At 39.2% G+C, this 13,383-nt stretch overlaps 1 protein-coding gene across 2 annotated transcripts in view; it reads left to right on the forward strand.

The window, feature by feature from the left end:
- Nucleotides 1-13,383, forward strand: part of LOC131667935 (uncharacterized) — a 74,785-nt gene continuing 61,402 nt past the window's right edge. Inside the window, exons 1-2 of one of the 2 annotated variants that reach the window (XM_058941711.1) lie at nt 1-211; nt 5,348-5,669. In XM_058941711.1, the coding sequence (XP_058797694.1) occupies nt 5,438-5,669 (232 nt within the window). In that variant the 5' untranslated portion in view covers nt 1-211; nt 5,348-5,437. The remainder of the gene's footprint in view (nt 212-5,347; nt 5,670-13,383) is intronic. The other variant, XM_058941712.1, reaches the window with a different exon arrangement.

Genomic DNA, 13,383 nt, shown 5'->3' on the forward strand with positions numbered 1-13,383 from the left:
TTCCACTTCCTCACGCTTTGCTTACTCGTCGGGTTGTCTAAGCACGTGCGCGTTGTATTTTTAACCGGCCGCATCAAGCAAGTGCTACAAATTTAATTGTAGGTGTGCCTGTTTGTGAAAGGAGTGTGGATTTTTGTTAAAAACAAAAGTGTTTGTCGAAGGAAATTCTTTTATAAAACTTCTCGTTGCATATTTGTAATTTGAGAGTTTGGTAAGATGTTTTTTCTTTAGCAGATTTTCAAAACTCGCTTATCGAACGCTACTTATTTTTAAATACTTGAAACCGTATCTTTCAAACATAGCGATAGAAAATTCATATTAGTAATAAACAAATGTAATTTTCATATTAATACATCATATTTGGCATATTTCGTTTATAAAAAATAAATCAAACGTCCGATAGATAAGTATTTCGATATTAACTTAGCTTTCAAAAAAAAATTAATCGATAAATATTTTCTGCAAGAATATTTATTTTGAAAATGTGCAGCGCTACAAAATTTATTAATAAATATTGAGATACCATTAACCTGATTGACGGGTTAGATATTGGACTTTCATGTTTATTTTCGATATCCATGCACTTCAATTTTACGTTGATGTGTGATTTGAAACTCATCCAATATCACGCTGTCTATATACTAAATAATCTTGGCACATATCTTTAAATTAAATATTTTTTGTTTATTTAACAACAGTAATGTAACACGTTTATCACTCATCAGAATTTTATTGTCAAAAAAAAAAATTTTTTTTTACTAAATAAAAATAAAATAAATAATTACGAAACGAAATTAAACAATTAAACAATGACACGATTTAAAAAAAAACTTGTTTTTAAACCGTCTGACTGAATGAAGTGTTAATCATTCATTCCAAAGATACTATGTTTCAAAGATGAAATGTTTGGACGATCAATAAAATATGAAATATGTTATATATTATATATTCTAGATAAGAAACTACAAGTTTACTACTTACTTGACAGTTCGGAAAGAATTTAAGATCGTTACCATACTATCATTTTATTTAAAAATTACCTATTCAATTTTTTATTCGTTTCTAAGTAACTCCAATTGTTATTGTTGAACATTAAAGCCAAAATTTATTTTAACCTTAAATTTATGATATTTTATGTACAATATACTTATTCAAAAGTTCGTTACGTGATATTTTTTTGAAAATAATATTTCAGCAATACCGACATCGTGATTTCATTCTAATATACTAATTGACCTTAAAATCTTGACATGGTCTATAAGTAGCAAAAAAGAATTAATCTACGTCTACACTGAACAAAGTAAAGACTATGATGACGATGTGCAGGAGAGATAAATAATAGCAACCCGGACACCAGAAGATATGTGTAAAAAAACGCCGACGAATGGGCATCTGTACTCTAGCAACGAAGCACGTTTCAGGTTGTAAGGCAGAGGACGGGTGTCGGGTCAAGGATCAAGGTAGCAAACGCGCTTGGGAAACTGCCGTAAAGTGAGGCCCTCGCCACATATGCGCATACGCGCGCGTACGAGGGCGTACAAACGCGTACAAATCGCTAAAAATTTTGATAGTGCCAACAACAGAAATTTACTACTATTCCTCGCATGCCCCAAACGAACACACTTACTCCCGGAACAAACGTATCATAACGCTATATTATTGAAGGTTATGATACGTTTGTTCCGGGAGTAAGTGTGTTCGTTTGGGGCATGCGAGGAATAGTAGTAAATTTCTGTTGTTGGCACTATCAAAATTTTTAGCGATTTGTACGCGTTGGTACGCCCTCGTACGCGCGCATATGCGCATATGTGGCGAGGGCCTAATAAAAAGAAAAAAATATATTTCGCTTGGGTAAGGTTATTTGGACTCATGTGCGATGCGCATGTCCGCAAAACCAGCGCCGGTCTGAAGACGGTTTACGGCTTGGCGATTTAGGGGAGCAGTCTGGACTGTATCTACACATGTGAGAGCAATCGGGAAAATATACGTTAGGGACAAAAGAAAACAGTGTTGTCTGTTCGTCCCGCAGACAGCGCACTAGCACTCAACAGAGGAGTAACGCGCGGTCTAGACATTGTGAAAACGCATAAAAATAATATACCATTATATTGTACGACCTTGTTAGCTACGCGATTGAACCGGTCAAGTGCAGAAGCGAAATGCCCGTCGCCATGAGTCGTATCTGCCTCGGCTCCGGTCTCGCCTGTAACTCGAACTCCACCTATTAACGTAAATGTGCGTGTACCCAGCGCATACCGTCGCCGTGAAGCCGCAACTCGGTTCTGAGAAATTCGATTCCTGGAGGTTAACAGCCCCACGTGAAGCACATGGTTTCCGGGTCTTGTGGGCGCCAAAAACGGAAAGAGAAGGCATACGCCGACCTTTGGGCCAAAGGCTGGCGGAAGAGAATGCAAGCGAGAAGGAGGAGAGAAAGATCTAGCGTAGGCGTGGCCAAGTGGTTTGTAAACCGCAAAGGCCCAAGGAGGAGGATAAATGAGAACATGGACCCCGGAAAATAAGTAGTGACGAGGGGGGACGGACGAGCTTTCGAGGCTCGGTGTTACGCATAGCGAAGGCAGTTCGAGTTTTCCCCTACAACCGGCAAGTCACCGCACCATTTGACTATTCACGCGCTCTATAAAAATTCAGCTTTTCTTTCCAGTAGAGATTATGCTCTTGTTCTTTTGCGCATACTTATAAAATTATGCTTGTTTCTTCTTGTTCTCAATCTTAATTTAATTTGTCATCGTACTATCATTATTGCAAATAAAGTCATTTAGTTCATTAAAAATAAACCATTGGCTACCACTTAATGTTCCCGCTCAACCTCACCCCTGTAGCTTTACATATTGTAAAGCTACAGGAAGCACGTAAGAATACAAAGAGAGAAATATATTTTTAAAAGGGTTGAAGAAAAGCATAGAGAAAGTTGTGCGCGTTACGCGGATGCGCTCGCCGAAAAGAACGGCTAGCATACATTTATGCATGCGCCGGGATATTCGTGTGTGGGAGGGGAGGGGGGAAAAGAAGGAAGAGAAAGAGAGATGAAAAAAGTGATGCCTAGGGGAGCAGGAAAGCAAAAAGGACATAACTCTTCGGAAGAGCCCACGCGCGAAAGTCAGACACGAGCGCTTAATGGATTTTTAGTTATGTGCAGAAAAACCATTAAAAACCGTCGCTAGCCCCGCTCGAAGAAATTAATTCCGATTGCCCTCTATCGTCGCGAATCACGAGTAGGATTTACAGAGGAAATTGCGCTGAGAGTGCTGCTGCTTTAGCCTTTTTGTCTTTGAGCTACTTTTTCGTTTGACTGTTTACCAGGCGTGAGAGCGCGAAACTCTCCTGGGTCTCGAGACCTTGATTCTATTCTGCTTTCTAATTAGCACCGTGAAGCGTTTGTGCAAATTAATTGTTCTACTTTTGAAAGTACGCGAATTTTTCATGCTCAAAAGAATTTTTAATTTACTGTTTTTAATTTTCCGAAGAAATGTAGCACTCGTCACGAGACCGAGCAAAAAGAACGTTTTCCAGTCTGAATAAGGATTTTTTCAAAATCTACTCTCGAATCGTAATATTTTAAGGGTACTTTTTTCAATCGATAAAATAAATGATGTAGACAGCTCGAGTTGAAATGTTCTTCTATGCCGTCGATAAGACCAACTTTAAAGCAAACCTGCGGAGCGAAAAACTCTCAGCCGAAAAAAGTGCATTCACCCACCGACTCTGTGGTCAGTCGAGAGACAAAAGACGGAACATTCAAAGCAAAACTTTTCTCGATCGTACGTGCGGCTTTAACTCACCGAACAGTTCTTTTTTTCGAATGGAGTATGGCAAAGCGGGAGCTCGCCTCGTTCGTGGTTTTCGGCACTATTTTAATTTCCGAAAATTACGCTAAAAGAAAGTTTGCGACAAGCGACAGGGAGCTTAGTTTTTGTTCTGCGCTCTTTGTTTTTCTGTCACTGGGAGTTTCCGTTGTTCCGCTGGACTTTATTTCTATCAGTTGTTCCACTTCCAGGTCCTGTTGAAATTAGTTGAATTTTTATCTGCGCTATTTGTATTGTTAACGTTTAAATGATTTCCCTTTTAATGTTATTACTACTCAAACGATAAGATTAAAAAGAAACTTGAAGTATGGATAGAAAATAAATTATTAGATATACGAGACTAATTAAATTTTTTTATTAATATTTATAGTCTTAAGTTTAGATTTAAAATGTCTTCAATGCTGTGAACAGTAGTCTGCGTACGATTCTACAGGTTTATAATAGTATGATGCTCTTAATTGAGTGGATCTACTACCGTAAATTTTTATTAGAGAAAATAAATACATAACTAAAAAGAAAATAAGAAAATAAGAAAATATCGACAAGAGTGATAGCTGTCAATAATTTTTATTGAAAGCTGAATGTGAAGAGGTATATAGATTATGGACATCTGTATATAGACAACCTCACAGAATTGTATATTCTCCATAATTATTAACATTGTTGGATACGATTACTTTTTTTATTTTCATCAGATCGGAGGGTAACCAAAAAATGTAAATCCTAATTTTTCATCAACTTGATAAAAAAATCTATAAATAAAAGAGAAAAAAACAGCAATGGCTGCACACCGAGTTAGGCAAGCGCGTCGCTCGTAAATGCGCATTTTTACGAGGCCTTTGCCTGCTACTTTTATTTTCTCCAGCGTTACACTCAAAAGATTTCGAGCAAGCGCGTGGGCGACGATCACTCGCAACATTTACTCCTCCATCTCTCTCTCTCTCTCTCTCTCTCTTTCTCTCTCTCTCTGTATTTCTCTCTTTTGCTGTGCTTGCGTAGATATATGGGTAATGAAAAGAGAGCTGCATCGGAAATGGTTTTTCGAAACGATAAACAAGCTGCAACAGCGGCAGCGGAAGGGCGCAACGTGCGCAAAACGGTGCATTTTGTTTAGCTGTATGCCCAGAGCAAATACGATGCCGCGTGATAGCGTAAAAGAGACGTTGCCTTCTATATGCTTGTGTCAACTCTTTCAAATAAAAGAGATCCGCATTTATCTAAGGAAACTCTGTATATACGCAACATTACGATCTGACTGTAAGTGAAAAAGGTTACGGTTATATGAAATTCGGATGTGTTTTCATAGAGAATAAAATCTTTTTCATTCTGTACCATTTGGTTTTAATTGATTTCATCAGATATGAATTATGAGTAATGCATACAAATTATTGACGGGAGATCGAGTCGATCCACCCTGAAAGATTTTGAGTGAGGGAAGCGTCCGATAAGCGAGTTAGGTGGTTCGAATTATCGAGTGGCGTGTGTCATCGTCCCGGGGGAGAATAGCCAGAGGAATTACGAAGGTTTGCAGGCAGACCAACAGTGCTGCAAGCGCCGACGCCGATGGGCACGTGACGGGATTTGGCCGCAGCATACTAACAGCAATCTGAGAGATGTGCTGCTCAGGAAGCGAGGGCGGCACGCGAATGACGAGGTGCGGCTTGCTTTGCGGTATGGCCGCTCTGGCCGCTCTCACCGCTGCTCTCCTCGGACCAGCTTGGCTGCATACCGAGGAAAGGCTGCCACACTTGCCACGTCACTTGGCTGGCCTTGTCAGCGTTAAGTTCAAACTCGGCCTATTTCGCGCTTGTCCCAAGATCATCAAACCGGCTAACCTGTCAACGTGTAAGTTAACGTTTTTTTCCTCTAATGACGTTTGATTTTCCATTGTATTTTTTTTTTTATTAAATTGCAATGAAAAAATCTAACGAAGTTCATTACAATTTTCTTAAATTTATTAAGAATTGATTATCAAAATATCTTAAAAAATTGTAAGTAGTAATGTTCAAATATTGTCAGACAATGTGACTAATTTTGAAATTTCGGTACTTTTGTTAAGAATAGTAACTAAACTACGCCCATAAAATAATTACTGTTGGATTTGAATATCAATCATGGAAGTACACTTGAGTAGAACAATGAAACATGATAACCTTTTAAACCTAATGGAATGTGGCAGACCGTTCTATCAGTAGCTAAAGATACACATAAAAAGCGTCCTGACTTGTAGAGACTTAACATCCGAGTAATTAGCCCACTAGACTCGTAGAAAAATCTTATAACTGGGAGTAGAGGAAAAAGGGAAGAGTATACAAGCAGTTGATGCATCGGTAGTGTCTAGAGAGGACCGAGACGAAGTGACGTAAAAACCCGAGTACAAGCGTAAAAACAAAAGGAGACATGCGGAAAGCCGCTATCGTCGTCGCGCAGCATCCATCCGTGCGATGACAACTTCTTTTTATTTTTGTCGACGGCAGCGTGCACGCCCGCGCGCTCGCTTTTTCTTTAAAAAGACGGGAGGAGAGACCTTTTCTTCCTTTGCAGCTTTCAGCCTTTCTCCTCCATTTCTTGTTTTCTCTGCTGTCATTATGCTGCGCGAGCCTCTATATCTCTGCAATACGATTTTCTTCCGTCCCTTCCCTTGCTTGCCCTTCGTAGCTTTGTCGCTTGCTGGCCTCGGTAAGCAAATTTCTGCTTCGATGAGGTGAAACAAGATCCCCACGTTTTTATCTCACCGCTTTCGCCAATGCTTTAGTTTTTCCTCTTCTCATTGTCTCCTCGTCGAGTAAGCTCGCTGACCTCTTTACATCGACCTCGTTAAGAATGACGAGGAAAGTGAGAGAGACGAGATTCTTTAAAAACTCTTGAACATTTTCACGCAAGCAGTCGTCGTGTCAATTGTCATTATTTCTATGCAGATGAAATCTAGGAAAGTAATAGTACTATTTAAATTAGAATAAGTGCTTTCCTCGTTCAGATTTCTTAAAGGCTAATGTTTCACGCGTCATCTCAACCTTTCTGAAATTCTCGTACGTTCATGCACGCATTTATAACTACTCATCTGGAAACAATAAATCTTTGACGGTTTCATTTTACCGTTGGATAATATAGCTTACTTCGATAAATTATTTAGTTGGACCGCTATCTAGTTCTCCGTACGTAAAACAAATACCAGTAATATTTGCTCGAACTGTTAAATGGAGCGTACGCCAGTCGAGTAAGCTATCTTTTGGGTATCTAATTCGAATTTTGCCTCTCCGTTATGAAAAAGAATAGAGGAAATTAAAGTTACATTTTGTCCTCGAGAAAGGATCTCCAGATCAACGCATAGGAAACAATGGATTCCACGACCTTCTTATTATAATTTTTTTTTGTTTTTTTTACCAGTCAAGACCAGAACAATTTGCGATGAGCTAAAGCGAGGAGAAAAATACTTGGGCAAAAGTCGTTGCTGTCAGGCAGATATCCGGATGCACGGAATTCAATGAATGTGAGCCCCATGAAATTTAGTTGAGAAACACGGCATGCGTACGCTATTTGTAATTCTTATTGCAAGCGATTTAATTTACAGCAGCATTTTAATTATTATGAGAGTTAACTTAATTAATTTTTCTTTGAAATTTCATTTATAAACTTTTCCATAACGTTTTTTGATAAATTAAAATTAAAAGTCATTTCGCAATGAATAACACTCGACAAAAAATATCTGTTCTTCAATAAAATTTTTCTTTTGAATTCGTGACGGAGCAGTCAAAGCATTTCAACGTCGCAAAAAAGTAACCATGCAAGCTATAGTCGATGCACGGAGGTTGAGCCAGTTAACGAGTCTCTTATTATCGCTGCCATTAGCAGCGAAGAAAAGAGAGGGGGAGAGTGGCGCGTCCTGGAGTTCAGTTGAGAAATTCACAAGGTAGTTGAGAAAATCGATGAAGCCGGTGCCGCAGCCGATGCGGCGACGTAGATGCCGCCGAGAAGAAGAAAACGAAATTCTCGGCGTCGCCGTAAGGGTTGATGGTGACTAATGACTGTAGCATTAAAAAACTGAGCTGTAGTGGTAGCCGATCGCCTCTGTATTGATGTGCTATCGAGAGTTCGTGGTTGTGCTTCAGCAGAGACTTTCACGCTTAAGATTGAAAGGTATCGATTGAAATGTGTGAAGCAGGCTCATCGTTTTTGTTGACACACGAGCAACGTGATTGCAAAATCGACGATCGGAAGATAATCACGTAAAAATGTTATATTGTGATTTCTAAATAATCATCGGATTTTTCCATTTGATAGTTATCAGTTTGTTTATCCGATTAATGCTCCTTTTGTAGAAAAATAATTTGTTGGCTAAGACATTCGCTAAAATTAAAACACATCGCTCAAGCTCGACGGCATGACTCGCCACCAGCATCCGAGTCATTCATCTCTTTTTTCTTTTTCTCCAATCCGTCTCACCCTCGAATCCTCGTTCCCGCTTTATCACTGCTTCGAGCCAAACTCCGAATTTACGCTACCCACTTGCCCCTGCGCGATAAGTCGCGTCGCCAATGAAGACAAATCGTCGGTGCCGCAGCTAGCGGTTTTGTCAAGGCCATAATTAATTTTAGGCTTTTTTTATATAACGCATATTTTCACACTCGCGATATATTTTACAGCGCGACATTAGCAGTCTCGAGATGATCTCAGATAATCTCGAGGTACCGCTAGATTGGTAGCACTATCGATGAAAATGTTATAGTCCTGGAATAAAAACTATGTTCACATTTTATTTTGCTTGATTACGCTGTGTCAGATGATTAATAACAACGTTGTTCCTCAATATATTGGTGTTTCTTACTGTGATAATAAGATTTTGGAATTCTACTTCATAAATAATTTAGCTCTAGCTATTAATTTAACTGTACCACAGATTATATCTCATTCCGATAGATTTTTCTTCTGAAACTGACCGTTCATAATTTCCCATTATTACGACGAATGGATTTTCCTTTGTATCAGTAGCCATTAAATATTTGATACATGCGAATTGGAATAAGCACTAATTGTAAGATTAAGTGAACAATAATAGCATAAATTCGAGATTATGTCTGACATTTTAGTTGAAACTTATGTACTACCGCAATCGCTAGATTTTCATGTCTTTCTCATTCTGACGCATCGCAACGGCGATTACTCCGAAAGCATCCTCATGCCTTTTCACCGCTGCAAAACAAGGAACTGTCTTCATCTCGCTGATCCCTCTAAGTCGTCTGGAGGATTTGCAATTTAAGCTTTGGCCTGCAGGATTCCCAACTCGACGATAAAGTCAAGAGATGTGCCAGTGGATCGACAGTGAACTCCATGTACTTCGTTACACATGACTTTGAATAGTTCAACCTTGGTTGATCTTTAAACTGTCTTTAAAAGTTTTTACCTTCAACTGAAATAATGGTATTGCCAGTTATTTATGAATCGTACCATTTTGAAATCGGCATAATAATCTTGACCAGCTCACTTTTTATATGTGATTTTTTTAGCACCCCAATAAACAAATAGCAATGGTTTTAAATATTCACATTGCACTAAGAAAGGGTACGGCGTCAATCTTGTTAGACAAGATACTCGAAGCTTCCGCCGCTTAACGACCACGGGATTATTCCAACTGGTGTATTTACGACGGCTCATCGCGCTAATACCTCAGTAGGCTTTAGCTCGAGCAGGCCTTATCATAAAATTAGCTATTTGCGTTAATCCAAGATAGATCAAGCACTAGTCCCGCGAGCCTCGAATCCACGGGAACGCGGAGTAGTCAAATAGAAATATGATCGGAAAAATTCGACACCAAAGGACAAATCGTAAAAATTGTTGACGAATTGCTTGTTTTTTTTTTTTTTTTTTTTTGACGGCTAGACGTCGAGTGCGAATAGACGGAGAAAGCGCGAGATGGAAAAACGTGCAAATCAATTTCTCTTTTCTCCAATATGGAATGCATTTTCTGATGCAATTTTTTTACACGTTACAATACTTATAACTAATTAATATCTTTAAAAAAGGCGAACGACCATACAAAACGTTTATCTTTTCCATTCATACGCAAATTCACGAATCCATGAGCTACACAATTAATCCCCTCGGCAAACTCAAATATCCACTCAGCATTAGCATAACGGACACTCGATTCCCGTCTATTATCCCGAGCGCCTCGGTGAAGAAAACACGTAGCCTTGCCTGGCAATTTTTCTCCCGGTGCTAGGCCGTGCTCGCCCAGTAATGAGGTTACTCGTAATTCCAGCGAGACGATATCGGATCTTCCTAATTTCCGGCGGGAGAATTACGCGCGCCTGTACCTGCCTCTGGAATCCCAATCGTGAAAACGCTGCAGCCACCTACCTATATATTCTCTTTTTCACTAACACTGGCTGTCGCTCAGTTCGAGTACAAAGTAGGGAAAAGCTATGTGAAATTCGCTGAGGACATTTAACGTTCGGTACGTATTAATTTCGAATGAATTCTCAGGAATCGTGGCGAGAATTTTCAAGAAGATATTTTATGTCACCCTGATCGAGAAGCAAGGCAGGTTCTTGTTAATGGCGATTATAGAGAGCGCAACTAGTCGAAACTCTTTACGGTTCGCGGAGCATCCTTCGCCGCGATGAGTTTCGCGTGGATCTGTGCTTCTTAATTAGAAGACGCGCTCTACGAGAATTCAACCTTCATTGCCGTAAACTCATTCTGTCACTCTTTATTGCACGAATCATTAACCAGTTTCATGAGGCATTTCACTCGGTAATCTCTCGAATATTTGGTTTATTTAAAAATGGCGCAGTGATCTCAAATTTAAACAATTATCTTTCGTAGAACATCAAAGAACAGTCCTTCTCCCTTAAACCCCCGGAAATCAACTAGTTGATCAAGCTAATTCACAAGTCTACAGTCAATTAGCCATCAAAGCTGTTCACACACAGTAAACGGCGGGTTGAAAATAAAAATTTGAATAATCCCTCGCAGTGCATTGTGAGCGACCGTGAGGTAGAACTGCTAAAAGCCGCAGTGGCAGACTCGGCAACATCTGAAATTCGACGTTTAAATGCTCTAGCTGAAAGCCTCGTGACTTGCAAATGGCTCGCCGCTGCAATTATGCTTGCAAGCGCTGACTACGGTATCCTCTGTGTGTGTGTGTGAGTGTGTGCGTGTGTGTCGCCTCATCTTCCTTTTTTCTCCTGCCTAGACAGCTTCCATTTTTCCGTGTAGACTTTTGTTGCCCGATGAGAATATTTGGCCCGGCATATTTTAATAAGTCGTTCCTTCACTAGAAGCAGACTGTATGCACAAAACAATAATCCTTCAAGATCCTCTACTATACATTAACGTCACAGTGGGCATTCATTTTTTTTCATGACTGACAAAAATGATGAAAATCAACCGGAAAACAATTTCATCACAAGCAGAAATAAAGAAAAAATAAGCAAAATAGATATATATCTGATAAGACAAAGGTTCTAGGGTTCAAACACAAAAGTCGGAAATGTAGGATTCTTATCAGCTTAATAGACATCGAACTAACCTGCATACGCAAAAGGCGACCTTATTTGCTTCCAAAGTTGATCCCACCCTTGGCCGACCTCATTCTGATTCGTACTACTTGCATTCAATTGTGATCGCATTGTTTCGTCGTCCGCATTTGTGCAAGAAACATCAGATCTCTGGAAATCAGCACAAATCGAAATAGAATACGTTGGATGCAAGTTTCTAATTAGTAGCACTGATGTTTGACAGATGTTACTGATTTAACCATCATAATAAATTTTTATTTCTAACATTTGACATTTCCATTAATATTATATGCATTGATATTTTTAAGTCATAGTCAACAGCTCTATAAGAATAGAAACAGACAATTATAAGTTCGATATTGACCGATCCAATCAAGATACAATCAAGAATGTCTGTTTTGTCGAGAATTGAATAATTGTTCTCACGAAGATATCAGCCATGTTGAGGCAAGGATAAAATTAAATCAGTCTTACGAATGAAAGGTAGGTTCGCGAGGTCAAGTTTTCGAACAAGTAGAAAAGTTATGATCGCGAAAATCCGAGTTAAACTTAGTACGAGAGAAAACGAAACGGCGAATCGGTCCAGCGCCGCGAGGCTAGTAGCTCCCTTCCCCCTTTCTCCTTTCCTCGTTGGAGTAAGGTACCGCGAGAGAAAACTTCTTGTCTTCTGATAGAAAAGTTTTGTCGTCGCGTTAGTGCTTTTGTTTGAAGTTATCCTATTAGTTCTATGGTGTAATTAAGGCTGTCGATCATTGGGATTGAAGGAGTAGTGACTGAGAATTGGAAAAAAGTGAGGAAAGAAGCATGAATGAATTGGTGGGATAGCCATTCACCGTCAAATTGTTTTAATAAAAACGACATTTTAAAATGGCTCATATTTTGTTTAGAAATTCATTCGTCAATAATAGTTATAACGAAAATATTGTGTGACATTTCTTTTTATCGCATTAATTTCTGTTAGCTTAGTACAGGATAAAGATTAGCTCACTTTGTACATTAATACCTTTATGAGTTGTCAACTTGAAAGGAAAAATAATATTATCATATTAGAGCTACGCGTAAAACATAACAGGCCTAAGGCGACATCTGGTTTGATGTTTAGCTTGGTTTAAGTGCGCCCAAACAGCATTTCAAAGGAAATAGTCGAACGCGTACATATAGAAAGATATTATCATCGGACTGTCTGGAGGGATTAAAGAGGAAGCTATAGGGACTTTTGACAGCAAACAACTCTCTTGTGTCGTTTATCAAAGCGAAGCTCCGCAGGGAGTCAGTGTCGAGAGCGTTCCGTGTACGTGAAAATGCACTTCACTCGATTTACTGACTCGCTCGCTCGCTCGCTATTCATTCATTATTATCGTCCGAATGATATGCCCTTTCATTGCAAACCAATCCATATTCTAGCCGTTATATCGATATACTACAACCTCATCCACATCCTGGTTCCCGATAATTTTAAAAGCTTGTCATTGCTGCGAAGTAGTCTAATGCGCGTGCATAAAGTGAGTTCACTGAATGAATGGGGTATTAAGAAGATTAAGTAATTTATGACCAATGTTTTTCAGCGCTTTTTTTCTCTATATTCTCTTCAACTGAGTTTCGATATTGGAAAATACCGAATATAAGCAGAAAATATACACACATCAAACGCTTTAATTTTTTTATATGGAAATTCTGTGTAATCCGGATATAGAATGTACAACATGGAAATACTTATTTTAATTTCAATGTTTGCTGTACATTATTTATGTCGATCAATCAATCCGATTACATTGCAGATATAATCACACTTTACAGTATTTGTCAATCGAAGAAAAAAAAATCAGTACAGACATTACCACTCACGTACACGTAAGCACCGTTCCCGAATCAAAGAGAGAGAGAGAGAGAGAGAGAGAGAGAGGAAGAGTGAAAGAAAGAGCGATTTTCGCGCTGTCGCTAGCACGAAGTCGTGTGGAGGTCAGGGAGAAAAGGGCGAAAAAAGTGACGCGTGCGAGCTTCGTTACTCGGGGCTTCCGCATTCGATAGCGCTCCAATTT

Source organism: Phymastichus coffea, unplaced genomic scaffold, assembly GCF_024137745.1.
Source record: "Phymastichus coffea isolate CEN01 unplaced genomic scaffold, Cenicafe_Pcof_1.1 PCOF00072, whole genome shotgun sequence".
Classification (NCBI taxonomy): Eukaryota; Metazoa; Arthropoda; class Insecta; order Hymenoptera; family Eulophidae; genus Phymastichus; species Phymastichus coffea.